The sequence below is a fragment of the Chionomys nivalis genome, chromosome 22 (assembly GCF_950005125.1).
Source record: "Chionomys nivalis chromosome 22, mChiNiv1.1, whole genome shotgun sequence".
Taxonomy (NCBI): domain Eukaryota; kingdom Metazoa; phylum Chordata; class Mammalia; order Rodentia; family Cricetidae; genus Chionomys; species Chionomys nivalis.
The window spans coordinates 47,676,383-47,704,371 of record NC_080107.1 but is presented as its reverse complement, the minus strand read 5'-3'; the positions used below and the strand labels follow the sequence as shown (position 1 = coordinate 47,704,371).

The following is a 27,989-nucleotide window of genomic DNA, read 5'->3' as shown; positions in this document are numbered from 1 at the left end:
ATTCCGTGGCAGCTGGCATTGGGGGGTAAACTGAGGCACGCGGCAGAGCGACGCTGGCAGGTGTTTAGTGCAGGGCCCCACCTCCAAAGGCAGAGGAGGGGCTGCTGGCAGTGACGCGCTGAGGGCGGACGCTGGACTGGAAGCGGGTGGGCGGGAGGCAGCGGCGGCAGGTGCGGCCGCGGAGGGTGGGAGGAGGAGGGAGGGGGCGGGCAGAGGGGGGGGGAGGGGAGGCCAGGACGGGCACCTCCCCCTTTATAACGCGCCCCGTCCCGAGCTTTCGGGCCGGGCCGCCTCTTCATCGTCTCTTCCCGTCTCGCCCCCTTGCCCGGCTGCCCCGGGCCGGGCTTGGCTAGGGAGCCCCCGCCCTCTCCCCTCCCCAGGCCTTCCTTCCCCCCACCCGCCGCCCCGCGCAGCCCGGCGGAGGCGGCGCCGTCGGAGGAGGAGGAGCAGGGCACTGCGGCTGGCCCCGGATCGGGAGCCAGAGCGGCAGCAGCTTCGGCAGCAGCGCGGCCCGGGCCAATGCAGCGGGACGCACCGCCGCGAGCCCCAGCCCCAGCGCCACGGCTCCCTGCGCCCCCGATCGGAGCCGCCAACAGCATTGGCGGCGGCGGAGGAGGCGGGGGCAGTGGCGGCGGCGGAGGCTCCTCTGCAGCTCCGGCTCCCCCTGGCCTCTCGGGAACTACAAGTCCCAGGGGGCCAGGCGGCGGGCGGAGACCGGAAGAGGCGGGCTCGGCACCTCGAGGCCGGAAGTGGCCTTGGAGGCGGAAGTGGCGCGGCCGCGGAGGGGCCTGGAGTGTGGCGGGACCGGGAGCGGCGGGAGCTGCGACTGGGGGTGGCGGCGGTGCGCTGGAGGCGGCCATGGCCAAGCAGTACGACTCTGTGGAATGTCCGTTTTGCGATGAGGTCACCAAATATGAGAAACTTGCCAAGATCGGCCAAGGCACATTCGGGTAAGATTAGGCCGCGTGGAGCCGGGAGCTCAGGACCTATACTTTCCAGGGCAGACGTCGTAATGTCCGGGGCCCGGGTCGAGGTGGCCCGGAAGCTTCTATTTCCCTAGTTGTTGCTTGGTCCCGCTAGGCCGCACCGCAGACGGTCCCAGCCTAACCGAGCGGACTAGCGGGGAGGAGCCTGAGGCCCGGGATGGGGGTGGGGTAGGATTCCCGAGAGGCGCTCAGAATGTGAGCGGAATCACTCCTGGGGGAGAAGCAGGGCCCGAGGGGCGAGCACCGAGGCTGGGAAAGAGGCGGAAAACACGAGGTGCAGAGTAGCGGCGTACCGGAACCGCAGGCCGCGCCCCGCCGGGTGTCTAGTCTCCTGCTGCCCCTCTTCGTGTGGGGGAGGGGCGGGCCCTGCGGAAATGCCTGATGGGCTCTCGGGTCGTTCTCTGTGCCTGCAGGGAAGTGTTTAAAGCCAAGCACCGTCAGACAGGCCAGAAGGTGGCTCTGAAGAAAGTGTTGATGGAGAATGAGAAGGAGGGGGTGAGTGGCCCACTGGGCACGCCTTCCAGACTCGGTCGGGTTTGCATAGACTGCTGCTCTAAAGGCTTTTGTGCTGATACTGTGTTTATGCCTAGTATTTTCTGATTTTCCATGTAACAAGGAATTTAGCTTTCCACTTTTAGTTTTAAGTGACAGAGTTTGGCGGGACCCAAGTGAGGGAGCCTAGGCATTGCATGCAGTGCACGTTGGCTCTAAAAGTCAAGCGTTTAAAACATCTTTAGCTTAGCCTTTGCTTTCTGTTTTGTGTGAAGAAACAATGCGTGCACAGGCCTTTTAAAAGGTGATTAAGTTCAAGCTATGTTTTGAAAGAGCCGGCGGCAGTGGTGGCGCACACCTTTAATCCCAGCACTTGGGAGGCAGAGGCAGGCAGATCTCTGTGAATTCGAGGCCAGCCTGGTCTACAGAGCTAGTTCCAGGACAGGCACCGCATCTACTGAGAAACGCTGTCTTGGAGGAACGCATGCTGTCCATTCCCAACCACTTAATTAGTAAAGAATAGTTTTCAGTTTATTTCCTGTGTAAGGGTGTTTTGTTTTTGTGCCTGTGTGTACCACATGCTTGCCTCGTGCCTGAGGTGGTCAGGAAGCTGTGTTGGATCCTTTGGGACTACAGTTAAAAAGCTATGAGCCACCATGTGGTGCTGAGATTAAACCGGGGTCCTCTAGCCAGGGTTTCCTTTTTGTTTTTTAAACAGTTATTACATATGTGTTGTTTGATGTAGGATCTCTGCAAAGCCCCGTTATTGAACTTCCTATGTGGACCAAACTGGCCTCATACTTAGAGAGATCCAGCTGCCTCTGCTGTGATAGAAGACATGGTCCATCAGGCCTGTGTAGGACTCGGCCAGCCATGATGAGCTTAGTAGGAAGAGACCACCCAAAGGAAGTTCTTAACTTCCAACCATTATCACCTCTCAGAGTAGGACTGAGCCATCGATAAGTTTATTGGAGGCCTGAGTCTCGGTAGTTTACCCTGAAGCAATACCTGGTTGCAGGAAGAACCATAAACTGAGGTTACCCGAGCACCACCCAAGAACAGACCATCCAAAGGAAATTCCTAACGTTCTAACCGTTGTAGCTAGGATCATCTGCCGGCACACACCCATCACTTTTCACCAGGACACCACCAGACAAATGTCAGCCAACCAGAGGTCCTGAACCTTAGAAATCCCTCACCCCCACCTTTGCTACTAGAAAAACCCAACTCTAACTGAGCTTGGGCTCTCAGATCACTCCAATGCTTTGGACACACGGAGAGTCCGAGTTTGCAAACTTGGGTAGAATAAAGGCTCTTTGCTTTTATATATGGGACTCAGTCTCCTAGTTGGTTTTGGGGGGACTTCACGGATCTGGAGGTTCTTAACCATTCAGCTATCTCTAGTTCCAGAAAATTCTTCATCTTAACCCACGAGTGTTAGTGACAAAGATCTTATCCCTGTTTGGGCTGTCTAAAATAAGTTCCTAGCCGGGCATGGATAGAGCTTATGATCATGATCCCAGCACTCAGGCTGAAGGACAAGGACCGTTCACAAACAAGTTCAAGGCCAGCCTGATCTAAGTGGTAAAATCTAGCAGCTCTTTGAGATGTTCTCGTTATTTCACTTTGTACTTTTGCAGAGGTTGACTGCAGGTCTTTACATTGTGTGTATGTATGTAATATATATGTATAACTTTTCTCTCCCTGCCTCTTGAGGCAGGATCTCAGCTATGTAACCTGACTGGTCTTGAACTTGGCAGTTCTGCTGTCTGTGACTCCTGGGTAATGGGGTTGGATTACAGACAGGAACCATCATACAGCAGAGACCATACTCTTCACCTGCCTTTCAACCGCTGTTCCCTAGTGTAGACTCCCTGTTGACCAGTTCCTTGCTATATTGCACAGTTTTGACCACTTCCTTTTCTTTCTTCTCCCTAGTTCCCCATCACAGCCTTGCGGGAAATCAAGATTCTACAGCTCTTAAAACATGAGAATGTGGTCAATCTAATTGAGATCTGTCGAACCAAAGGTATGTTGTTTGGATCTTAGGAGCAGGGGAAGCCACTGGGGGCTTTGTTTGCACCCCTGGAGTGGATGTGCTTACATTGCCTCCTCCCAACTCAGATTTACCACACGGCTTTCTCTTTTTTTTCCCATTGGGGTAGGTGCTTTTCATGGGCACTCATAGGTGTCTGGGCTGGAGGGTTGGGAGTTGACTGGAAAAGTGAGGTGGGCATAGGTCTTTAACTTTTTCCCCCTGTCCGTTCTGTGTCAGCCTCCCCCTATAATCGATGCAAGGGCAGTATCTATCTGGTGTTTGACTTCTGTGAGCATGACCTTGCTGGACTGCTGAGCAACGTCTTAGTCAAGTTCACGCTGTCTGAGATCAAGAGGGTGATGCAGATGCTGCTGAATGGCCTCTACTATATCCACAGGAACAAGGTTGGGCTGGGGGGTGGTAGGCTGGGGTTGCCCCTGTGCTTTGCTCTTGACTGCTTGTGGATGGTGCTGACGGGCTGTCCTGTGTCCCCCTGCAGATCCTGCACAGAGATATGAAGGCTGCCAACGTGCTCATCACCCGGGATGGGGTCCTGAAATTGGCAGATTTTGGGCTGGCCCGTGCATTCAGCCTAGCCAAGAACAGCCAGCCTAACCGCTATACCAACCGAGTGGTGACATTGTGGTACCGGCCCCCGGAGCTGTTGCTCGGTGAGGACTCCCGAGCGGGCAGAGGGGGGCAGGGGCCGGGTACCTACCTGGCCACAGCCTCCATTGCCAGGGCCTCCTGAGTCATAAGCCCTGGGACATTGAGTCTCAGGGAGCCCTCGGGCTTAAAGGACCCTCCTGGTACACTCTTCTTCTCAGGAGAGCGGGACTACGGCCCGCCCATTGACCTGTGGGGTGCAGGGTGCATCATGGCAGAGATGTGGACTCGCAGCCCTATCATGCAGGGCAACACGGAGCAGCACCAGCTTGCCCTCATCAGCCAGCTCTGTGGCTCCATCACCCCAGAGGTACGTAGCCAGGCTGTGGTCCTAGGAGTGCAGGGTTCCAGGTCCCTCTGGCCAGTGGTGGAGAGTAAAGTCCTTTGTGAAGAGGCTGGTTGCTGGAGGACCTGCTGTTCCGGGCCTCGTGGGCCTTATCTTTCTACTTAGCCTTTTCTATGGGCTTTTCATGTTCATTTCCTGTTGCTTCCACAGTACCCAGTACCGGGCAACAAAAGTAGAAAGATTTGCTTTTGTTCAAGAACTTTAGCCCATGGTTCCGTAGCCTTTGCTTTGCTGCTGAGATGCTGCTAAATGTCACAGCAGAGAGGTCACGGGAGATCAGAGGTGTGGTCATGGCAGTGAGGAAGCAGGAGAGCAGGGACCAGTGCAGCAGCAAACTGGCTTAACACCAAACGATAATCAGCGAGCCTCATAGGGCGTTTTCCCATTTGGTTTCCACCTCCCTGAAGTTTGCACCACCAGCTCGGGGTCAAGCCTTCAGAGGCAGTTTGAAGCTTTTCTTGTTGGACAGGAATGTGCCTAGCAGGGGCTGGCACATTTATTCCAGGTGACTTGTATAAGTGCCCAGATGCTAGGAGTGTGTGACGTCTGGTTTGACAACTGTTTTCATCTTGAAGGCATCTGATTCTTCGTTGGGGGGTAGGCAGGGAGCATGTGGAAGAAGCTGGTTTAGCAAATCCATACCTCTGGCGTTTTAGATGATTCTTACTCCAACTCGGTTCTCTCCTTGACACCTCTCAGGTGTGGCCGAATGTGGACAAGTATGAACTCTTTGAGAAGTTGGAACTGGTCAAGGGCCAGAAGCGGAAGGTGAAGGACCGCCTGAAGGCCTATGTGCGCGACCCCTACGCTCTGGACCTCATTGACAAGCTGCTGGTGCTGGACCCTGCACAGCGGATTGACAGTGATGATGCCCTCAACCACGACTTCTTCTGGTCAGACCCCATGCCCTCGGACCTGAAGGGCATGCTCTCTACCCACCTGACGTCTATGTTTGAGTACCTGGCACCACCACGACGAAAGGGCAGCCAGATCACCCAGCAGTCTACCAACCAGAGTCGAAATCCAGCTACTACCAACCAGACAGAATTTGAGCGTGTCTTCTGAGGAGGGTGCTAGTGTGTTTAGGTTGGTGGTGGATTATGACTTGCATGGGACATGTGACATGATAGGACGTTTGAGATTTTTCTCCTCCAGGACTTACTCCCCACCCTGGGCACTGGGAACAGCTTCCGGAGTGGACCGGAGTGGAGCATTGGCCTTGAGACCTGGAGGGTGCCAGGGCCAGCCTGCTCATGCCTCTCTGGAGGATCTCAGCGTGGACAAGAAGTGAGGTGGGAGAGGCTTACCCACTGTGACTTTCTAAGAACTTCTTGCACGATAGGAGGAGGACACAGGCCGCTCACCATTCCCAGCCCTGCCTGGGGATGAGAAATTTGAGGGACAGAGGCACCTCAGAAATGGGCTAGTTTTAGCACAGACCTCAGGAGCATGGGGCTGCTGAGAACTATTAGTTTCTTCAAAAGGAGAATTTTATTTGTGTGTTCAGTTCAGAGACATTCCTGGATGCAGTTTGATTGGTTAAAATTAAAAGTTGATTTTTTTTTTCCACGAAGAGGCTGTATTTTCTGCGTTTAGGCCCTCAGCTCTTATCCCAGGACACTGTCAGTCTTGATTCTGTAGATCATTCTTGTTCTCCCCTCCTGAGTACCTCCCACCCCCCAGAAGGCTGATTCATGGTGCCCCATTGTCCCGTGAGCTACAGTGATTGTGAGCAGCTGGGCCAGGGCTGCTTTGGCTATAAATTCTCAGACTTGACTCAATGAGCAAGACACTGCAGACTTTTAAATCCCCGGAGTGACAGAGGAGTGATGTTGTTACAGGGCTTGTTTCGTGTCTGGGAACACAGGAAGGCTGACCTCCGTCTCCCCGGAACTCATGCTCCAGTAGGTTCAAACTACTCTAGAGTGGGTTCTAGTTTAAAAAAGTGAAGAGCCGGGGAGATGGCTCAGTCCGTGAAGCCATCAAGTGTGAGAGCCCGAGTTAGACCCAGCACCTCCTACATGAAACAGTTCTTACCAATGACCCAGGCCCTGAGGTGAGGGTGGGAGGGTTTCTGCGGCTTGCTGGCAGTCAAGTTGAGTCAGGAATTTCCAGGTTCAGTGAGAGACTTCTCAAAACAAAAACAGTTGAGGAGGTTACCTGTCAGCCTCCGGTCTCTACATACTAGCACACGCATGTAAATGCAATGGCACACACACCCACAAGCTTCAGTGTGAACATACATATCCACTATACACACGTCCCCAAGATGTAGAATGAGAGGAAGCGTCGAGCCACGGAGTAGAAGCAAAAGCCTCATGCTGGTGAGGCTGGGGCAGACACAATGGCCAGGGCCACAGCCTTCTGAACTCGTGTAATGGTCATCTCTGTCCACCCGTGTGTCTGTGTTTCCTCATTTGCTTAATGTTTTTCCTACATGGTAAAGCAGAAAGCAGGCCTTAACTCTGAGCTGGGCTGCTGAAATAGCTCGTGCCCTGAGTTCTAGCTCAGCAACCCACACAATGGAAGAACTGATTCCCGCAGGCTGCAGGTTGTCTCTGACCTTCAGGTAATGCTATATGATGGACACACAACATAACACAACATAAGCACACATGGAAGTTTTTGTAAAATCCCTGAAGCAGGTGGCTCCAAGCTTCCCCCTTCTCCATCATCCACCCCTATGCCCCATGTGATATGGGTGTTATCTGTGGAGGGAAACGTGGGTCTTTGTGCCAGCCCCGTGTGCTAGTGTGGCACATAGAAGTCTGAGTTAGGGATGCGCTAGGAGAGTCCTGGACTTACAAGGCCTCTTCTCTAGTGGTCAAGGTTGTTCATTCCTGTGCTGCACCTGCACTTCCTTGTCTCCCTCCGTTAATCTCTGACAAGGAGGGCAAGAGCCAAATGGGTCCTATGAGGGGAGGTGGAGCCAGTCTCATCTGGGCAGGAAGGCCAACCCCAGCACTTGGCCTTCTCCCAGATATCCCTCCCTCCCAGCCTACCCCTCCTACTGCTCACCTTTAACCTCCACGTAGTTGTTATTTAACCCACAAGGGGAGTCCAGTTCAATCTGCAGTGGAGACACCAACCAGGACAGCCCAGGAAGGTCACTGGGCTGAGCTCAGGATGGAGGCAGGAACCCACCCCTGGTGGAGAGACTAAGGCCTCGGGATCTCCCAGAAGGGCCTGCAGTCCCACTACAGCTGGGTAGAGCTGGCTCGGCCAGAGGCCCCTCTGAATCACCTGGAACAGGGAACCGAGTGATGAAAGCTGCCAGATCCCTGCCCTGGCCTGTACCTGAGAAGTGGTGGGAAGCAACCATGGCATGGAAAGGTCCACCTAGGAGTGCTCATGCCCATGAAGCTAAAACCGCTTCCTTCCAGGTAGGAGATCCCAGGAACCTTGTGGTTGCCTTGTCTTGCTTGCTTGTGGATAAAGAGGCCTTCAGGCTGGAGGATAGTAATCACTGCAGCCCCCAGGGAAAAGCCAAGTCACCAGGCGCTCTCTCCTAAGCCCATGTTGTTAGGAAACCCGCACACCACACCAGAGACCCTCAGAAACCCTGCCCAGTGTATCACCAGGTGAAACTGGGGTCTCGGGGTCTCAGGGCCTTGGGAGCAGACTAGTAACACCTGTTTTAAGACACCCAAGGCCAGATCCCCACTGAACAGGTGACTGCTGTGACCTAACAGCACGGAGCAGGTGGGGCAGAAATCGGGTAGGGCCCGGAGTGTAGCCTGGTTAACTCCCTGTAAGTGACTAAGTCCCTGCTGCTTTAGGCCTTTGTCATCTTCCCTGGATAATGGGGTTCAGAACAGGAACAATCATATGGGCTAAATGAGATACACGCACTCATCCAGAGAGGGCCAGGTCTAGAAAGAGCTTGCAGCCAGGCGGTGGTGGCACACACCTTTAACCCCAGCACTCGGGAGGCAGAGGCAGGTGGATCTCTGTGAGTTCAAGGCCAGCCTGGTCTAGAGAGGGAGTTCCAGGACAGCCAGGGCTACACAGAGAAACCCTGTCTCAATGGCCGGGTGGTGGTGGCGCACGCCTTTAATCCCAGCACTTGGGAGGCAGAGGCAGGCAGATCTCTGTGAGTTTGAGACCAGCCCGGTCTACAAGAGCTAGTTCCAGGACAGGCTCCAAAACCACAGAGAAAGAAAAAAAAAAAAAGAAAGAAAGAAAGAAAGAAAGAAAGAAAGAAAGAAAGAAAGAAAGAAAAGAAAGAAAGAAACCCCCTGTCTCAAAAAACAAATTGCAGGCCAGTGCAGGGTAAACTGACCAAACAGGCCACACTACAGCTTCTACAACAAGGTTCTTCTCTCTGTTTGCTTCTGTTTGGTTTGGTTTGTCTTTTAGTTTTTCTTTTAAATTTCGTTTCGTTTGGGGCAGGGGGAGATGGCAAGAACAGAGGGCAGATGTGAGGATCTGGAAGATAAATGGGATTGGAAAGTATGATGAAAAATCCATAAAGAATCAATAAAAGTTAAAAAAAAAATGGCGCAGGCCAGAGATTCGGGGATGGTACTTTGCTTCCCAGCCCCCCTCCCCTCCCCGGAACTCACTCTGCCAACCAGGCTGGCCTGAACTCACAGAGATGGGCGGGCCTGCCTCTACCTCCCTAGTGCTGTGGGGTTAAGTAGTCTTCAGTGCAGGTACTGAAACCGCTGAATCATTTCCCCTGGCCCAGAGAAGTATTTCTTTTGAAATGGTAATACAACCACATGTTTCAAAATCCCAAAGGTACAAACGGTTGACATCAAAGGGAGCAAATGCCCTGCAGTGTCACCTTTGAGTGTTCCAGGGCAGAGGGACAGACCAATGCGAAGACCCCAGAATCCATCATTTCGTGTGTGAGCCTGGGCCCGTACCTCTCGTACCCCAGTTTGCTACTCTGTAGTGAGGATGATCGTCATGCTGTCTGGGTTGCTAAAGGATTAAGCCATTGGTGCCCAGTGATCGCTGAGAGGGACCATCAGCAAAAGGGGCCTGGGGAATGGTCCAAATCGGGAGGATGCAGAGCTTGGAGTTTATCCTAAGGGCTGTGACCCTACAAGAACTGAACTACCCTGAGAATGAGAACTTTCTTTCGGGGGGCAGAGGACAAGCAGCAAGAGGACTGTCAGATAGACCTGGGAGGGAAAGGACGGACTCTGGAGTCTTTGAGGGAGTAGGGAGCCTGGAGATGGGTGGGGCTTGGCATAGGAACCCAGGGTGAGACCTGGCTGTGGCTCTGATTGGCTCCACAGAAAGAGGCTTTTCAGCTGGGTTGGCCTGGGCCAGTTTGACCATGCTTCTGCAGTTCCAGAAGGCAGCGGCCATTAGTAGGGCCAGTTTACAATACTGCAGCTATTGTGGGTAAGAGGCCAGGAGGCTGATGGACAGTCATGTCTGTGGCATGGTGAAGTTATCACAGACCTGGGACATAGGATACCAATGTGGCAGAGAGGCCTGAAATGCCAAAGAACAGAGTGAGGCCAGCAAACTGGACTCTTAGGACAGGAAGGTGAGCAGGTGGCCGCAAGCCCAGAGAAAAGGGGGCTTCATGTGGCGTATTTACTCACGTCACCTGCTCTCTGAGATGAGGCACAAAGGGGTGCCAGTTGTCTCCTCCAGTTGTTCCAGAAGGCCTGATTGCAGGACCAATAGAAGTCCGTTTTTCAGTTAATGGTTGCTGAGGGAGGGGAGGCGGTTTCTTCAGCCCTGCAGCCATGGCTCCTGGAACATCATGTTCCCGTAAATAACCTTAGTTAAACTCTCTGGTCACCAAAATAAATAAATACATAAATAAAAATGTAAGGATGTGAGGGCTGGAGAGACGTCTCACTGGTTGAGAGCGCTGGCTGCTCTTCCAGAGGCCCTGGGTTTGAGTCCGAGGACCACATGCAGCCTGCAATTATTTGTGACTACAGGAGAGTTCTCTCTTCTGTCTTCCTTGGGCACCAGGTCCATGCACAGTACATAGACATACATGCAGGCAAAACAGCCAGACACATAAAATAATAATTCAAAAATTAAAGAGATGAGAGTAGAAAGGGCTTAGGTTGGAAGAGGGGTGGAGAATGGGGAGTTGAGGGGGACAAGAGGATAAAGGGGGTGATAAAATACCTTATATACATGTTTAGAGATGTCAGAATGAAACCCATTATGTATAGTTAACAGGATAATAAAAGGCTTGTTTTTTATTTAAAGGCCCCTTTGCCCTCCTCTGAAACAAACTGAATCAGGTGTGGAACCTCCCTATCATCTAAGTATTGGAGATGGAGGCCAGCCTGGGCTACATGGGACCCCGGCTCATAACAGAACAATAGCAAACCAGTTAACTCCTGGTCATGGCAAAGTTAGGCTCTGACCCTTAGAGGGGGGCCTGCCAGTGGAGCTCTTTAAGGATGGGGTCTCTGTAGGTCATTGGTGGAGATGTTGGAACATGGAGGATCCTTCTCTGTGCCAGGGGGTACAGAGATGCACCCCACTTCGGAATGCTAGGCTTCTGCACCACCGGCTGATAAGTTTGGATGTCCCTGTTCTTTGTAGCAGCCCAGGTGTAGAGACCCCGGTGAGGAAGGGGTGGCTGGACCTCCTCCCGTAGACCTCATCCTGCTGTGGAGGAAACTGATCAGAGACAGGGCTACTTTCCTAGAGTCTCACAGCAAGCCCAGGAACTCCAGGGAGAGCCTGGGGAGCAGACAGGTGGATGGTGGGAGGAGTGAGTCTGTGTTCTGGGTGTGCTCGTTAATGTCTCTGAGCCTCAACTTCTCCCCCTATAGAATGAGGACAGTCTCTAGCTCACAGGAGGTTCTGAGGCAGCTGATGTCAACCACGGGGTAAGGGCCAGTACTGAGCCGTGAGGATGCCAGGAGGCTCCTGGAGTCAGTGGACTGGTTCTGCCTCCCGTTGGGCCCAACAACACAGTATGTTTGACTTAGCCATTGCACTTCTTAGTCTTAGGTTTGCTCACATGTGGGAGAAATAGGGAAAGTAAGTGATGCCATTACGTCATTGCATGGGACAGCAAAATCTAGGAAATGGCCCTAACATCAGCCCACAGGAAACTAGTCAAGGATGCAACAGCGTCTGCACACCTGGAGTATTCCACAGCTCAGAAAACCAATCAGCCACAGGACATCTTCATAACAGCGCAGTCCGAAAGAAAAGCCTGGTAGAAAGCCTTGTAGATGGGCTAGCATGATGGCCCCCCAAGCCGAAGAACCTGAGTTCGATCCCCAGGTCCCACAGGGTGGAAGGAGAGAGCCACCTCCTGCAAGATCTCTGACCTCCACAGACATATGGCGTGCAAGTGTGTGTGCCAACCCTAGCACCAGGGAGGAGAAGGTCAGGAAGCTGTATGGTATGGAGTCGCCTGCACCGGGTTGATGGCTGTCTGTGAACCTGAAGTTAAAGGCTGTGGGGGTAAAGCTCAGTTGGCAGTGTGCTTGCCTAGTGTGCACGAAGCCTCGGGGGCATAATCTCTAGCACTGGATAAACTGGATATGATAGTGGCGCATGTCTGTGAACCCAGAACTTTTTAGGTGGAAGAGGAGGAACAGGAGTTCAAGGGCAGCTTTAATACATGGAAACTTATAGGCCAGTATGGGATATATGAGACCTATCCCCAAATAATAAACAAATGGAAAGTCATAAAAACCGCCCTTGGGGACAGCAGAGTATACAGGTCCAAGGCAGAGGGGGTATGCTCAAGGCCCAGGCATACCACTTAAAATTCCCTGTTACAACTGGAATAATGCTGGGAAGTTTAGATCCACGGAATTGCCAGCGCTTTGTCCTCCGTGTCGGCATTTCTGTTTTCCAGTTAGAGCTGATGTACAGTGCAGATGCTCTAATGCTCTAATCCCAGCTCCTCTATTGTTTTGTCATGGCAAACACAATAGAAACTGGGGCTGGAGAGATGCCTCGGCAGCTAAGAGCACTGGCTGCTCTTCCAGAGGACCTGGGTTTGGTACGCTGCACCCACATGGCAGCTCTTAACCACCTGGAATTCCACTCCAGGGATCTGCTTCCCGCCACGGCCACTTTCCGCCCTCTGCTGGCACAGACACAAGTACAGGCCAAACACCTGCACAAAATAAAAGTGAGCTAAAAGATAAAGGGAAAAGTTGAGCATAGTGGCATACAACTGTATTCCCAGCACTTGGGAAACTGAGGTAGGAGAATTACAGAGAGTTATAGAGGCAAGCCTGAGCTACAGAGGGAGTTTCAGTCCACTGTAGACTATCTAGTGAGACCCTGTCATAAACAAACAACAACAACAAAGAAACAGACGAAACAACAGTCGACCAAACAAAGAAAACAAGAGGGAAAGGAAACTCACTAAGCAGGATTTGTAGACGAGCAGGGAGCAGGGCTTTCCACCCCACCCCACAGAAGACATCCTCCCTTGGGTGCTGCAAACTTCTCTGTTGTTTTTGTTTTGTTTTGTTTGTTTTTTCGAGACAGGGTTTCTCGGTAGCTTTGGGGCCTGTCCTGGAACTCGCTCTGTAGACCAGGCTGGCCTCAAACTCACAGAGATCCTGCCTCTGCCTCTCGAGTACAGTGCTGAGATTAAAGGCGTGCGCCTGGCTTTTAATTATTTATTTAATTAATTAATTTTCTTTTTTAGTATATTGATGTCTGTCCTGGAACTCTGTAGAGCAATCTGTCCTCAATATCAGAGATCCACCTGCCTCTGCCTCCCCAGTGCTGGGATTAAAGGCGTGCACCACCACCATTCAGCTGGAGTCCTGCCTCTTAATCACATTTCCCAAGGCACAAAGAGCTTTTTTTTTTTTTGGTTTTTCGAGACAGGGTTTCTCTGTGGTTTTGGAGCCTGTCCTGGAACTAGCTCTTGTAGACCAGGCTGGTCTCGAACTCACAGAGATCCGCCTGCCTCTGCCTCCCGAGTGCTGGGATTAAAGGCGTGCGCCACCACCGCCCGGCTTGGGTGGGGGTTTTCAAGACAGGATTTCTCTCACTGAGATCCACTCATCTCACCCGTCTCTGTGTCTGGAATGCTGGGATTCAAGGCGTGTGTTACCACCGCCTGGCTGAGACCTTTTATTAAAACAACCAAATAACCCCTTGGAGGACTGGGCAGTGGCAGGTTGCTTGCCCAGTGTGCATGAGGCTCTGGATTAGATTCCATGGGTGTCAAACCAGGTGTGGTGCTACAGGCCTGGCAGCCCAGTACTGGAATCTCAGCCCCTGGAAAGTGGAGGCAGGTAGATCAAGAGTTTATAGTTATCTTTTGCTGCATGAAGAATCTGAGACTAGCCTGGCCCAGCTATGGTATCTCAAGTCCACCGGAGTTATAGACTGAAACCCCATAGAAAAAAGCATAGAGAGGAAAAGTGGACCAATAACTTCAACACTAATCCAGCACTCGGGAGACCAGTGCAAACTGATCTCTGTGAGGCTGAGGCCAGCAGCACATTCAGAGAGCCTAGTACAGACTCCTCCCCAAACATCCTTGTTTATTTAACAAGAGACAATCTGTGCCCAATAGAGGAAAGTGGAAGGTATTGAAAACCCATCGCCTTTCGAAGGGCAGCTTTCTCTCCAGTGCCTTCCACAATCAGACAGGGGCCTCCACACCCACAATTAGGTGAAATTACTCTCCATTGTGAGGGAGTTTACCAAGTGCTAATCCGATCATTCTCTCCCTGAAGCCATTTTAATTTTAGCCGGCAGAATTTACTTTTTTTTTTTTTTTTAATCTTTGCCTGCTTACCCGCCTGTGCACTACAGTGTATGCCTCCGTGTCTGGTGATTTTGGAGGCCAGAAGTGGGCATCGGATCCCCAGCTGTGAACCGCAGTGTGGGTCCTGGGACTTGAGCCTTGACTTAACTCGAACCTTGGGACTCTGGAAAAGCAGTCAGTGCTCTTAACCACTCCAGCCCTAATACACATTCTATACAGGGTTCCAAGACCCGGCAGGACGGAGCATCCAGTGAGCCACGGTCCCCTTCTTAGCCTGAGATCCCCCTGTACCCCGCAAGCTTCGGCAGGGGTGTCATTCCTCCCGGAAGTCTTCCTAGGTTTCTCAAAGTGCCTTAAGGGCCCCGGGAGAGGTGTCAGATTCCTGACTGTAAAGGCCACACTGTGCCTGAGCAGGGACATTTCGGTGCTGGGAACTGATGACCACCGGCGTCTGCCAACTCTGTAATTCTATCCCAGCTCAGAGTTGGGCTGGCCTGGAGAAGGGGCTGAGGGCTGCTGGCTGGGAGCGGCTATTTTGGGATATGTGGCAAAGTCCTTAAGACCTGCGCACAGAACTTTGGAGGATGGCGACGGAAAAGAGCGCGCAGTCCCTTTAAGGTCGCCTTCTACGCACCCCACTCTACCCGACCCTCCCAAGCGGTGCGCCCCATAGAAGCATGGCGAAAGCGGCGCACTGCCCGGCGATCTGCCCCTCACCAATATGGCCGCATAAGGCACAGATTCTCATTGGTCCGGAGGCCCTGAGAGTCTCTGATTGGTGAATCTCAGAGGCGCGTCAGGGCGGGGCTGGGCGGGGCGGGGCTGAGTGGGGCGGGGCGAAGCGGGGCGGCACCAGCCCGGGCCTAGCTTGCAAGAGGCATCGGGATTATGTCGCGGGCGCGGAGCCACCTGCTCTCGGCTCTGTCCCTGGCAGCTGTTTCTGCGCGTGGTGCAACGACCGAGGGCGCGTCGCGGCGGTGGTTGAGTGCGTGGCCCGCGCCGCAGGAGCCCGGCATGGAGTATCAGGTTTCTGACCCACGGTGGGGCGTACGGTCGCGTACTGACACGTGGGCTAGACCCGAGCCGCGTTCCGCGCTCCGCCAGCTGCTGGGGGCATCCGAGCTTGAAGTTGCGGGGTTCGGGAGGCGGTGACATCCCGGAGTCCAGGGGAGGTGACGGGAACCAGAAAGTTAGGCTCAGGTGGCCGGATCTGAAAATTCTGGGTCGCGCATTGCAGAGGGAAGGGGCGCTGGTGATTACCCCGGGACTCCCAGAGTCTAAATTGAGTTTTAGAAGTTCCAGTGACCCCAGAGTCTGCACTGGCAGTGCGAGATGCGGGGGAAGGGAGGAGTTCTGCAGTCCAGAGTGGAAATACCCAGGAGGATCTGGAGTTGAAGTCTCCAGGACTCGAAGACTGGGAATCCAAGTGTTCAGAACTGGCTGGCGGACAGGCAGGGAAAGAGACAATACAGAGACCCAAGAGGCGGAAAACAGAAAATGTCTGTAGATTGCTGTGCCAAGGGTCAATTGTCAATGACCAGAACTTGATGTTAGCCAGGCAGGTGGCACCGGTTTGAGAGCGCTGAGGCTTCCAGCCAAGCGGTAAGGCTAAGAGGGCAGGCCACTCGGGTCTGATGCCTGAGGGGACCTACCTAAGCACAGGCTTCTCAGAATGTAGATGTAATTGGAACATACACATGATTGGATTCAAATCTTCATACTTCTCATTTAGACCTCCCCATTTATTTTCTGTCCCCACTCCCGTCCTCCAAAGCCATTTCTCCAGAGGCTGTATCCACCTCCAGTTCTGGCTGATGACCTGGGCACATCTTCCCTCCCTTGGTACCTCCTCTTTCAGATCTAATTGCTTTCCTCATCTTGTCTCGGGGTTAGAAGGCGGAACTCCAGAGTCTTACGGAATTCCAGAATTCCAAGTCTCTAGATGTCCCTGGTCCTTGCTCCAGCCCAGTGGATGTCCAGTGTAGTGGTAGAATGAATAAGGGCAGAGGCCCAGGGGTTTTGAGAGTGAAGGCTGAGGGGATAGAGGCTTGGGAAGGCAGCCCAGGAAATGAAGGTCCGTTAATCTTGCCAGCTTTACCTGGCACTCCTTGGGTGGGGCCAGCCTGCCCCAGGCTCCTGCCTTTGCCAGAACTGGAAACATGCCCAGGTTCTCTCCCTACCAAGTAAGTGTAGACCAAGGTAACGGGGCTGGTGTAACAGGCCTATCGCCCTGACTTTGCCTCTGGTGGGCTGAGCACCTCTGTCGTTAAGGACCCTCACTGAACTACGACTATGGTTGCCAGGATGCCGTGCGCATGCTCAACACTCTGCAGACCAATGCCAGCTACCTGGAGCAGGTAAAGCGTCAACGGGGTGACCCTCAGGCGCAGCTGGAAGCCATGGAGGTGTACCTGGCGCGAAGTGGGCTGCAGGTAAGGTAGTAGATTCTGCGACACTTCTACCCCATCGCTTGGCAGCCCTGTGACTGAGGCAGGGACCTTTCTGTCTGCTGTAGGTGGAGGACTTGAACCAGCTAAACATTATCCACGTCACGGGGACCAAAGGAAAGGTAAGGAAAGTAACCCAAGAGGAGTCCATGTGGCAGACTGGTGCCGTCCACAGGTAGAGACTTAGGGTCTTGTCAGTGTCACTGTTGCTGTGAGGAAGCACCAAGACCAAAAGCAACTTGGGGAGGAGAGGGTTTATTTCGCTCCCAGTTCCATATAACAGTTCATCGTCAAAAGCCGTGAGAACCGGAACTCAAGCAGGGCAGGGACTTGGAGGCGGGAGCAATGCAGAGGCCATGGAGGGTGCTGTTTACTGGCTTGCTCCTTATGGCCTGCTCAGCCTGCTTTCTTAACCCAGGACCACCAGTCCAGGGGTGACCCCACCCACAATGGGCTGGACCTCCCCCATCAATCACTAATTAAGAAAATGCCCCATAGGCTTACCTACAGCCTGGTCTTAGTATTTTTTCTCAGTTGAGGCTCCCTCCTCTCAGATGACTCGCTCATGTGAAGGTGACATTATAAAAACTATAAAACTGCCTAGCACCCAGGGGAAGAAGTTTATTTGGCTGTGAGTCCTAGGGGATATGATCCGCCATGGCAGGAGATAGCATCGCACCCTTAGTCAGGAAGTAATGGATGCTGGTGTTGGCCTTGCCTTAGCAACCCTGTCTAGACACTTCTTCACAGACCTGCCCATAAACAACTGAGTGCTGCCAAGTTGACAATGAGCGTTAACCTTCACTTCACCCCACCCAACACTTTCTAGGGCTCCACCTGTGCCTTTGCTGAACGCATCCTGCGGAATTACGGCCTGAAGACAGGCTTCTTTAGGTACTCCTGCACTCTTGGGGCCGGGGAATGTGTCTCTTAGCTCTGCGGAGGGGTGCGGTACCAGAGCCAAGGTCAGCCTGTGTGTCTCTCTGCCAGGATTTATCCATTCAGTCAGCATTAAATCTACATGGCCCATGTTGGCCCACTAATAGCAGCCACCAACTTCATAAGGAAAGCAATGGAGAGAAAGTGACAGTATCTTGAAGGGGTGACCTAAGTACCTGGCTGGAAGCATCAGATGACCTTTTATTAATTTAATTTTACATGTAATTTTTACTTTTGCTTTTTTAATTTTTTAATATTTTTATTTTATGTGTATAGGCTTTACATGTGTGCCCAGTAGAACTGGAATTGCAGAGGGTTCTGAGACACATGTTGGGCTGGGTTAGAGCCCAGGCTGGCCCAGAACTCAGGCCTTACCCCAGGCTGACCTAGAGGTCCTGCTGGATTTACACGGGTAGCCACCACACCCAGCTGCTTGTTGCTTGCTTTTTTTATTTTTTGTTTTGTGGCGGGGGGTCTCCCCATATAGCTCTGGCTGTCTGGCCTAGAACTCTCCATGTAGATTAGGCTGGCCTCAAACTCACAGAGATCCACCTGCCTCTGCCTCTTGAGTGTTGAGATTAAAGGCGTGCGCCACTCCACCCTACTTCTGATATGATTTATGTATGTATGGGTTCACAAGCATACTCTTCATTTTATAGTGTGTGTCTCTGTGTCTATATGTGGTATATATGTGTTTGAGGCTGAGTCTCTCATTGAACCTGGAACTCCTGGATTCGACTGGTTGAGCACTAACTAGCCCCGGGAATTCTCTTCACTAACTAGCAGACAGCCCCGGGGATCCTCTCATTTTCACTAACTAGCAGACAGCCCCGGGGATCCTCTTCACTAACTAGCAGCCAGCCCAGGGATCCTCTTCATTTTCACTAACTAGCAGCCAGCCCTGGGGATCCTCTTTTCTCTGCCTCTCCAGCAGTGTGATTATAGGCTCACTCGCTATCTTGCCTTTTTTGGTGGGAGTGTGGGAATGCTGGGATCTGAACCCAGGTCCTCATGGCAAGCTCTTTACTGACGGAGCCCTCTCCCAGGCTCTCCACATGCAGTTTGTAAGTAGTATAGAAATGTTTGTTAGTTGAGATGGCTTTGCAGTGCGGAACAGAAAGGCGCACAGATCAAGGCTCTTTATGGCGGTCACATTAAGTCTCCACAGGTAGGCAGTAGAGTCCTGCCAGGAAAGCTACATTTCCTGTGGAGGCAGCGCCCCCTTGTGGTGGCACACAGACATCCAGATCTGGAGATAGACTGTGTCCTGTGCTTGAAGCATCCATAGGTGATATATAATCATATGTCTGTCACTGGCCAAAGGTTGTGAAACGATTTATGACTATATAAGGCAACTCTCTATCTTCTAGAATAGTCTTTTGGAAATGGAGTGTGGTGGCACACGCCTGTAAAATCTGTTAATTGGGAGATAAAGGCAAGAGGATCAGGAATTTAGGGTCATCCTAGGCTAGTTGGAGGCCAGCCTTAGCTACATGAGACCCTCCCTTAAAAACAAACAAACTAAACTAAAAAGAATAAATCTTTTTTTTGTTTTGTTTTCTATTTTTTGAGACAGAATTTCTCTGTAGCTTTAGAGCCTGTCCTGGAACTAGCTCTTGTAGACTAGGCTGGCCTAGAACTCACAGAGATCCACCTGTGTCTGTCTCCTGAGTACTGGGATTAAAGGCATGGGCCACCACCGCCCAGCTACTTTTTTTTAAAAAAACTTGAGAAAATTTAATAGCTTTTGTTTTACCTTTATTAATTTTCTTAGTGTATGTGTGCTTTTATGTGCGCATGTGCCTTATGGAGCATGGCTGAGGGCAGCTTTTAGGAGTAGTCTCTCCCTTCCCATTTGAGTTCTGTCATGGAGCGCAAGTCATCAAGTGTGGCAGCAAATGCCCTTACCTTTGTTCTGTCTTCTTTTTTCTTTTTCTTTTTTTTTTCTTTTTTTTCTTTTTTTTTTTTTTTTTTGTTTTCTTGTTTTCTTGTTTTTTTTGAGACAGGGTTTCTCTGTATAACAGTCATAGCTGTCCTGGAGCTCACTTTATAGACCAGGCTGGCCTCGAACTCATAGAGATCCACCTACCTCTGCCTCTCTGCTGAGATTAAAGGCATGTGCCACCACTACCGGGACCTCTAGCCACTGGCCTGGGCCTGTGTGGCCTTCTAGCTCAACATGTAAACTGGGCAGGAGAGTGGCTCTCTGGATTTATTACTTTGAGGCTGATAGGCATGTGTTAGCAAGTCACTGATCTGTGTGCTGTGGGGAAGCATGGTACCTTGGAGACACAGAGAAGATGCTAGACCATCCCAGGGACATATCCCTTTCTGGAGGGATATGTCTTAGTTGAGAGTGGTACAGTAAGTAGGATGAACCACAGACGGCAGGGAAATCTGGGGTTGGAGACTAAGGTAGTTCTGAGATTTGGCCTCTGCAGGGTCTGGGAGGCCCTAGCCAGGGGAGGGACACAGTTGTGTGTTTCTGACAGAAGTCTGACTAGGGCAGGGAAGGCCCTGAGGCTCGGGCAGGAGTCCCGATGACCCCAGGTCTCTCGGCAGCTCTCCCCACCTGGTGCAGGTGCGTGAACGGATCCGCATCAATGGGAAGCCCATCAGTCCTGAGCTCTTTACCAAGCACTTCTGGCGTCTCTACCACCAGCTGGAGGAATTCAAGGTGCTGGGGGCTGGGGCGGGCCCATCTCCCCAGAGCGGGGGAACTGTGGAACTGTGGAGGGCTGGGGTGGGCCCATCTCCCCAGAGCAGGGAGCTATGGAGGGCTGGGGCGGGCCCATCTCCCCAGAGTGGGGAGCTGTGGAACTGTGGAGGGCCGGGGGAGCAGACCATGGGACGACTTCTGACTTGTTTCTGTGTGCAGGATGACAGTCAAATTTCCATGCCTGCTTACTTCCGCTTCCTCACGCTCATGGCCTTCCATGTCTTTCTCCAAGAGAAGGTATACATCTTTCCTAGACCCTGTATTTGAGTCCTTGGGGACCGAAATAGAGTGGAGGGAGCGTCCGGCTCCTAGGTGGTGTCTGTGTAGTTCTGCCATGCTATCTGGTCTTCTGCAGGTGGACCTGGCCGTGGTGGAAGTGGGCATAGGCGGGGCTTATGACTGTACCAACATCATCAGGTGAGGCCGCTGCTTGGAGATGGGCGGCTAACCGGAAGCCTGTGCCCGGTGGCTCAGTACTAGGAGATGCGGACCTTCTTGTCTCTTTCAGAAAGCCAGTGGTGTGTGGAGTATCCTCGCTTGGCATTGACCACACCAGCCTGCTAGGAGACACAGTGGAGAAGATAGCATGGCAGAAAGGGGGCATCTTTAAGGTAACAGCAGGCCATGCAGAGAGGTTCACGAGGGCCAGGTCCCAGCCATCTGTGCAGTCTGGCTTTGCATTGCTCTCCCTGTATGACTTGAGCCCCTCTATGGCCTCAGCTGAAATTAGACCCATTCAAAGGTCTATGGAGCAAGGGGGGAGATGGAGGACCCCAGCAACGCTCGTCACTTTCTCCCTGGCCTGTTTGCAGCCTGGTGTCCCTGCCTTCACTGTGCTGCAACCAGAAGGTCCCCTGGCCGTGCTGAGGGATCGAGCCCAGCAGACCTCAGTGAGTGATTGGATGGTGTGGTGGAGGGTGGAGGGGCACACTGGCCTGAGTGACCCTGTCTCCTTTTGGGCTTCGGGTTCCGTGTGTGTGTGTGTGTGTTTGTATGCATGTGTGTGCTTGTGTATGCACACGCGTGTGCACTGATTATGCTCCAGAATACAGTCTTGGTAGGCCCTGTCGGGTGGGGCATGGTCAGAAGGTTTTGTAACAAAGTGATGGTGGTGACCAGTCTGTTGACCAGGTGCTGCCCTTCTTCCCCACAGTGTCCTCTGTACCTGTGTCCACCATTAGAAGCCCTGGAAGAGGGTGGGCTGCCACTGACCCTCGGCCTGGAGGGAGATCACCAGCGGTCCAATGCAGCGTTGGCCTTGCAGCTGGCCCACTGTTGGCTGGAGCAGCAGGGCCACCAGGGTAGGTGGGCCAGTGTGGGCAGGCAGGTGGGCAGTGCGTGGAGCCCGCCTCGGAGGGTCTAAACACAGACTGATGCCCAACAGACATCCAGGAACTGAAGGTGTCCAGGCCAAGAATACGATGGCAGCTGCCTCTAGCACCCGTGTTCCATCCCACCTCCCACATGCGACATGGTAAGTTAGAGCTTCCTGCCCAGCCAGGACCACACACGTCTTTGTTCCACCTAGGATGTACATTTAACCCCAGCTTCCTGCCCAGCCAGGACCACACACGTCTTTGTTCCACCTAGGATACATATTTAACCCCGTTGTATCTTTGTGATCTTCAAGATGTATCTTTTAGTTTTCTGTTTGGGGGTTGGGGCAGTTCTAGATTGTTCCTCAAGGTAAGCATTCCTCTCTGGCCTGGAGTTAACAAACCTTTGGGGCCTCAGTTTTCCTATCTGCCAAATGAGATAATGATAGCACGCACTGTCAAGGGCTGCTTTGATGGGTCATGATGTGACCTCACTCAGATGCTGAGCCCCGAGCCCGGAGGGCCTGGAGCCGTGACAGTCAGAAGTAGCTGCTGTCTGTCATCCCGCTGTGAGGCCGCCTCTCCTCCCAGCCCTCTAAAACTGCCTTCAGCCTACAATAGGTGCTCTCAGTTAGACCTCTTTGGAATAGTTCCAGTGCGCCAGGGTCGCTGTCAGGGACAGCCGGGGAGCAGATCTTAGGTCACACTCTAGCCCCAGCCCTCACTTGCTGTGTGAACTCAAAACTGTGGTTGTCACATGGGACTCCTGTATGATTGTATGGTAGCAGCGGCTTCTCAGGCTGACCTGGAAGATTCCATAGCAAGGCAAACATTCCGGGAACCGGGACTGGCATTAGTCATAGGCTTTGGGGAGCTGCAGGCCTCGTGGATCCCAGAGCAGTCTCCCTTGTCTTTGCTAGGGCTTCGGGACACGGAGTGGCCTGGCCGGACACAGGTGTTGCGGCGGGGGCCTGTCACCTGGTACCTGGATGGCGCACATACCGCCAGCAGTGTGCAGGCCTGCGTGCGGTGGTATTGCCAGTCATTGCAGCGCAACAAACGCCCCAGTGGGTGAGCTCTCTTGCAGGGCTGGGCATGCAGGGTCGGAGGGCCTGGGTAATGATCCTATTGGGGCTGATTTCAATAGTATTAGTTGGTTGTAACCTGCCCTTTTAAAAAGTGTTATACTAATAATTCTTTTACATTGTTGTAGTTACATGGCACAAATTTTAAAATGTACTAAATGATGTGATAAAATCTATATCTTGGGGGCTGGAGAGATGGCTCAGAGGTTGAGAGCATTGCCTGCTCTTCCAGAGGTCCTGAGTTCAATTCCCAGCATCCACATGGTGGTTCACAACCATCTGTAACTCTAGTTCCAGGAGACCTTGGGGTTGGACCAGTTCAAGGAGGGCTGCAATCTGGGGAAACAGCTGGAATGGGCTGGGAAGGGGGACAGTCGGCATACCCCACTCTTTTCTTCCTGGTGCAGTGGGTCCCAAGTGCATGTCTTGCTCTTCAACTCCACTGGTGACAGGGACCCTGCTGTCCTGCTGAAATTGCTGCAGGTAATGGACCTACGTGGAGGGTGGGCAGCCAGTGGCACTGGTTCTGGCCGTGTGGGCACTGCAGGCCTGAATGTCTTCAGCTATAAAATGGAGTCATTTCATGTGGCATCTTTTTTATTTATTTATTTATTTTTGGTTTGTTTTTTGCTTTGTGTAGCTCTGGCTGTCCTCTGTAGACCAGGTCGTCTTTGAACTCATAGAGATCCACCTGCTTCTGTCTCCAAGTGCTGGGTTTAAAGACCTGCACCACCACGTCTGACTCCCTGTGGCATCTTTGCTTGGGGAAACTGAGTCTGTTCTAGGCTATCAGAGCCAAAGTGGCTCCTGGGATCATGTCGCATTTCAGAGCAGGAGAATGAAGTGGTTCATATATAGAAAGTACCCCAGCCTGGGTTTGGGGCCTGCTCTCCAGCTAGACTGCCTTAACTAGGTACCACTCAGATCTCCGTTCAGTAAAACAGTCCATGCGTGTCAGTACTTAGTGTAATGGGCTGTGTAGCTTCCAGCCTGCAGGTGTGCACTGAGGCAGATGGGGGTGCTGTTATCACTGGTTCACCCCCGAAAGTCAGGTGGGGGTGGGGCACCCTTTCGGAGGACTGACACCACGTCTCCACTTGGCCTCCAGCCCTGCCAGTTTGACTACGCTGTCTTCTGCCCCAACCTGACAGAAGTCTCATCCACAGAAAATGCAGGTGAGGGGACGGGTGGATGGCTGATGCTGAGGGCCGGGGCAGACTGCTCAGTGAGGGATGCAGGTGAGGGGAGGAGAGAAGTGGATGGCTGATGCCGAGGGCCAGGGCAGACTGCTCAGTGAGGGATTCAGGGGAGGGGAGGAGAGAAGTGGATGGCTGATGCTGAGGGCTGGGGCAGACTGCTCAGTGAGGGATGCAGGTGAGGGGTCGGGTGGATGGCTGATGCCAAGGGCCGGGGCAGACTGCTCAAACCATGCTAGAAGATAGCATTTTTAGAAAGATTTATTTTTATTATATGTGTATGTCAGAGAGCCTGCAGGTATGTATATGAGTGCCTGGCTCCTGGGGAAGCCAGAAGAGGTCATTAGATCCCCTGGGATTGGAGTTACAGACAGTTGTGAGTCATCACGTGGGTGCTGGGAACTGAGCCTTGGTTTGCTGCAAGAGCAGCCAGGGTTTTTGTTGTTTTGTTGTGGTTTTGTTTTTGTTTTTGTTTTTGTTTTTTTTGAGACAGGGTTTTTCTGTAGTTTTGGAGCCTGTCCTGGAATTAGCTCTTGTAGACCAGGCTGGCCTCGAACCCACAGAGATCCGCCTGCCTCTGCCTCCCGAGTGCTGGGATTGAAGGCGAGCGCTGCTACCACCCAGCCACAGCAAGGGTACTTAACAGCTGACAACTGAATCATCTCTTCAGCCCCAGGGTATAGATTTTATTATAGAAATCCATTTAGGGGGCTGGAGAGATGGCTCAGTGGTTAAGAGCATTGCCTGCTCTTCCAAAGGTCCTGAGTTCAATTCCCGGCAACCACATGGTGGCTCACAACCATCTGTAAAGAGGTCTGGTGCCCTCTTCTGGCCTGCAGACATGCACACAGACAGAATATTGTATACATAATAAATAAATAAATTTTAAAAAAAAAAAAAAAAAAAGAAATCCATTTAGTACATTTTAAAATTTGTGATATGTAGCGCAGCACCGTAAAAGAATTATCAGGTTACTGTCCACTGATGGCTGCTCGAGTCAGTTAGTGGGTCTCAGCTAGAATTTACTGAATATAAGAGAATGGGAAATATCAGTGTGTATAGCATGAAGGATGGGCTCTTACTACTGCCCGGTCAAGATTCAGGTCTGGGCATGTATGGAAGAATGCAGGTACCTGGTTGCAGTGTAAAATGTATTTAAAAGTTATTTTTAATTACCCTTATTATTTATTTAGTTGGGGTGGGGACACATGGATGGAGGCCAGAGGGCAGCTTGGGAGACTCAGTTCTCTCCTTCCACCATGAGGGTCATGGGAATTAGACGTGAGTTGCCAGGCTTGGCAGAGCCTTCACACTAAGCCTTCTCACCAGCTCCTAAAATCTTTGTGAACTATGCTGCACTGTATTCAAAAAATTTTGAAGGAGTGGGAAGTGTGCATAGATAGTTAGAGGTCCAGGTCTCACACTGGACCATGTGTGGAGAGTTCTGAGATCTGTATTTTTAACTGGCTTCCTGGGAAATACTTAACGCCCACCCAGTGAGGGACCCCAACTGGACTCTGTAAAGATGCACACGGGAGCTGCAGAGTCTGGTGACATGATGCTTATGAAGGGCCAGGTGCTAAGCTAAGCAAGGGTCCACTGGGGGCCAGCCCCTTTCCCCTTCCCCTCCACTGACATGCCTTGTCCTGGACCCTGCAGACCAGCAGAACTTCACGGTGACTCTGGATCAGGTGCTGCTCCGCTGCCTCCAACACCAGCAACATTGGAGCTGCCTGGGAGAGAAACAAGCCGACCCCGACCTCTGGAGCAGCCCCAGCCCCGAGCCTGGGGGACCAGGCTCCATGCTGCTGGCACGGCACCCGCCTCACTCAGCTAGCACAAACTCCCTCGTTTTTAGCTGCATCTCCCATGCCTTGCAGTGGATCAGCCAAGGCCGGGATCCCATCTTTCAGCCCCCGAGCCCTCCAAGGAGCCTCCTCAGCCACCCCACGGCCAGCAGTGGGGCAAGCATTCTCCGGGAGGCTGCTGCCATTCATGTACTGGTTACAGGGAGCCTGCACTTGGTGGGGGGAGTGCTAAAGCTGCTAGAGCCCTCGCTGTCCCAGTAGCCAAGGTGTGGGCGCAGAGATGGGGTCTCGCCACACCTGCCTGTCTCTCCACAGACTGCCACACTCGGTGCCTTTTGATTTCTGCTTTCAGATTCCTTCGAGACCGGCCCAGGGTAGAGTGTAGGGATGGGAGAGGCCTACACCTTGGCCTCACCTTCCTTTAGCATAGACAGCAGGGGAGCTTCCCAGAGTCCCCACCACTGCAGCAGGCTTTCAGCCCATCCCATCTCCCTGCCTACCCTGCTGCCTCCTGCCTCAGGCCTGGCTTAAGTGCAGGCTGCCTGACCAGCCTGAGGACCTGAGGGTAGGCCAGAGGGTAGGTTCCTCCTCCCTACCCCTACTGGTACCTTCTGGGGAGAGCAAGGGCCCTTGCTTGGGCATTTGGGGACTGTGGGTTGCTAGAACTAATTGAAGCTTTAAATCCTTTTTTTATTTTTTGTAAATAAATGACAAACTTTTGATTGACTCCTAACCTCTAGTTCCTAGCTCCCTCATCAGACATTTGGGGGTTTGGGGTTGGATCTGTAGGTATAGGAGCTGGATGGGTAAAGAGAGCCCTAGCTGTATGGCCTAGGAGCATCTTCCAGCATGCTCTTCTCAGCATAAGGTAGCCTGTGTCACAAAAAGACTGGACCAGTCTGGGCAGTGGTGCCTCACACCTTTAATCCCAGCACTTGGGAGGCAGAGGCAGGCGGATCTCTGTGAGTTCGAGGCCAGCCTGGTCTACAGAGTGAGTTCTAGGATAGGCTCCAAAGCTACAGAGAAACCCAGTCTGAAAACCAAAAGAAAGGAAAAGACTGGCCCAATGTTTGTCTGCCACACACCAAGAAAGTGCTTTGCAACCCCCCCCCACCCACTGTGTGTTCAAGCTGTATGCCTATCTTATGGGCGAGGGAGGGTGGCTGGCTTCCAGAAACCATGGAGCTGTCCACAGGCCCATTGTGGAGAAGAGACATGTTCAGGATTAGAATCCAGAGCTTTATAGGGGTAGCTGTGTCCCAAACTCCAGAAACTGTAGGCAGGGCTAAGTGTTTGGTTCTGCAGCCCCTGTCCCAGAGTCAGGCCACCAAATGAGCAGCAGAGGAGACCGGTTTCTTCTGAGCATGTGCTCGCTCATCTACCAGGCCATCCCAATGGATGTGCAGCCCTGTCCTGTCATAATGGCCCTCCCCTTTCCCAGGACGACCCCAAGGGGCACTGGTTTCATGTCTGATTTATTGGTGAATATACAGGGCTTGGCCCAGGACCAGCAGCCTGGCCACTCCCCTCCTGCTGCCCCCGTCCAATGGATGGGCTGGGAGGAGGTCTCTGGCATTTCTGGGAGGAACTGGGCTCCCCCACCCCACTGTTCTTGCCATCTTCTGAGGTTCCCCTCCTCAAGCTGAGCAACCCTCAGCTTCTGTTTCCCCACCAAAGTTGTGCCAGTCCAGGTGAAGAGGCCACTAGGGCCAGATGCAGGTGACTCTGGCTGCCCTGGGCTAGCATGTTTGGAGTTCTTGCCTCCCACCCTGCCCAGTTAACCAGCACAGGATCCAGCTTGAAGGCAGCTATGTTAGTTTCTACTCAATGTACAGGGCAGTGCTGTGTCTCTCTGTAGTCCTGGGCAGTCATACCCTAGAGCCCCTGGTTTGGATAGTTCTGTGAAGTGGGGTTCCAGGCTGGAGTCTTCACTGGCAACAAGCCTCTGATGTGAGGTGCAGGGGGCATGCTCCATCCTCGGCTGAGCAGAGGTGTTTGGTTTCTGGGACAAGTTCATGGCCAGTGGTTCCCAGCTTGCGGCTGCTCAGTCTCTGCTGCAGGGTGAGGACTGGCTTGGGGGGGGGGTGTCCCGAGGCTTCAGGCTGGGCACTACGCCATGCTGCTGGTGGAGCAGGGGGTGCTCTGGGTGCTCCCGATGCTGTGGTTGGTACTGCTGCTCTCAGAGGAGGCCGGGGCAGCCACTGCCACCACGGGCTCCCGCTTGCTGGGGGCACCTGAGGGGCGTGGGCGGGGTGGA

The 27,989-nt window shown here is 52.8% G+C and overlaps 3 protein-coding genes across 4 annotated transcripts in view; 2 read left to right on the top strand and 1 right to left on the bottom strand.

Moving 5' to 3' along the window:
* The first annotated feature begins 225 nt into the window (after positions 1-225).
* Positions 226-6,097, top strand: Cdk9 (cyclin dependent kinase 9). Its single transcript, XM_057755788.1, has 7 exons — positions 226-950; positions 1,400-1,481; positions 3,417-3,507; positions 3,754-3,920; positions 4,016-4,187; positions 4,344-4,492; positions 5,228-6,097. Exons 1-7 carry the CDS (start codon positions 520-522, stop codon positions 5,591-5,593), a joined length of 1,458 nt encoding a protein of 485 aa, XP_057611771.1. The 5' UTR covers positions 226-519; the 3' UTR covers positions 5,594-6,097.
* A 1,680-nt stretch (positions 6,098-7,777) lies between these two features.
* On the top strand, positions 7,778-26,456 carry Fpgs (folylpolyglutamate synthase). Of its 2 annotated transcripts, none has more exons than XM_057754781.1 (15): positions 7,778-7,911; positions 16,526-16,654; positions 16,738-16,791; positions 17,499-17,563; positions 20,171-20,285; positions 20,487-20,564; positions 20,683-20,744; positions 20,836-20,938; positions 21,140-21,217; positions 21,481-21,628; positions 21,712-21,801; positions 22,564-22,714; positions 23,136-23,211; positions 23,837-23,903; positions 25,584-26,456. In XM_057754781.1, exons 1-15 carry the CDS (start codon positions 7,792-7,794, stop codon positions 25,991-25,993), a joined length of 1,746 nt encoding a protein of 581 aa, XP_057610764.1. In that variant the 5' UTR covers positions 7,778-7,791; the 3' UTR covers positions 25,994-26,456. The 2 variants fall into 2 exon arrangements, with proteins under 2 accessions (XP_057610764.1, XP_057610763.1); XM_057754780.1 differs by lacking the exon at positions 7,778-7,911 and adding an exon at positions 15,071-15,248.
* The window catches only part of Eng (endoglin), a 39,030-nt gene continuing 37,472 nt past the window's right edge, over positions 26,432-27,989 (bottom strand). The window contains exon 15 of the mRNA XM_057754779.1: positions 26,432-27,966. Coding sequence (XP_057610762.1) covers positions 27,842-27,966 — 125 coding nt within the window. The 3' untranslated portion in view covers positions 26,432-27,841. The remainder of the gene's footprint in view (positions 27,967-27,989) is intronic.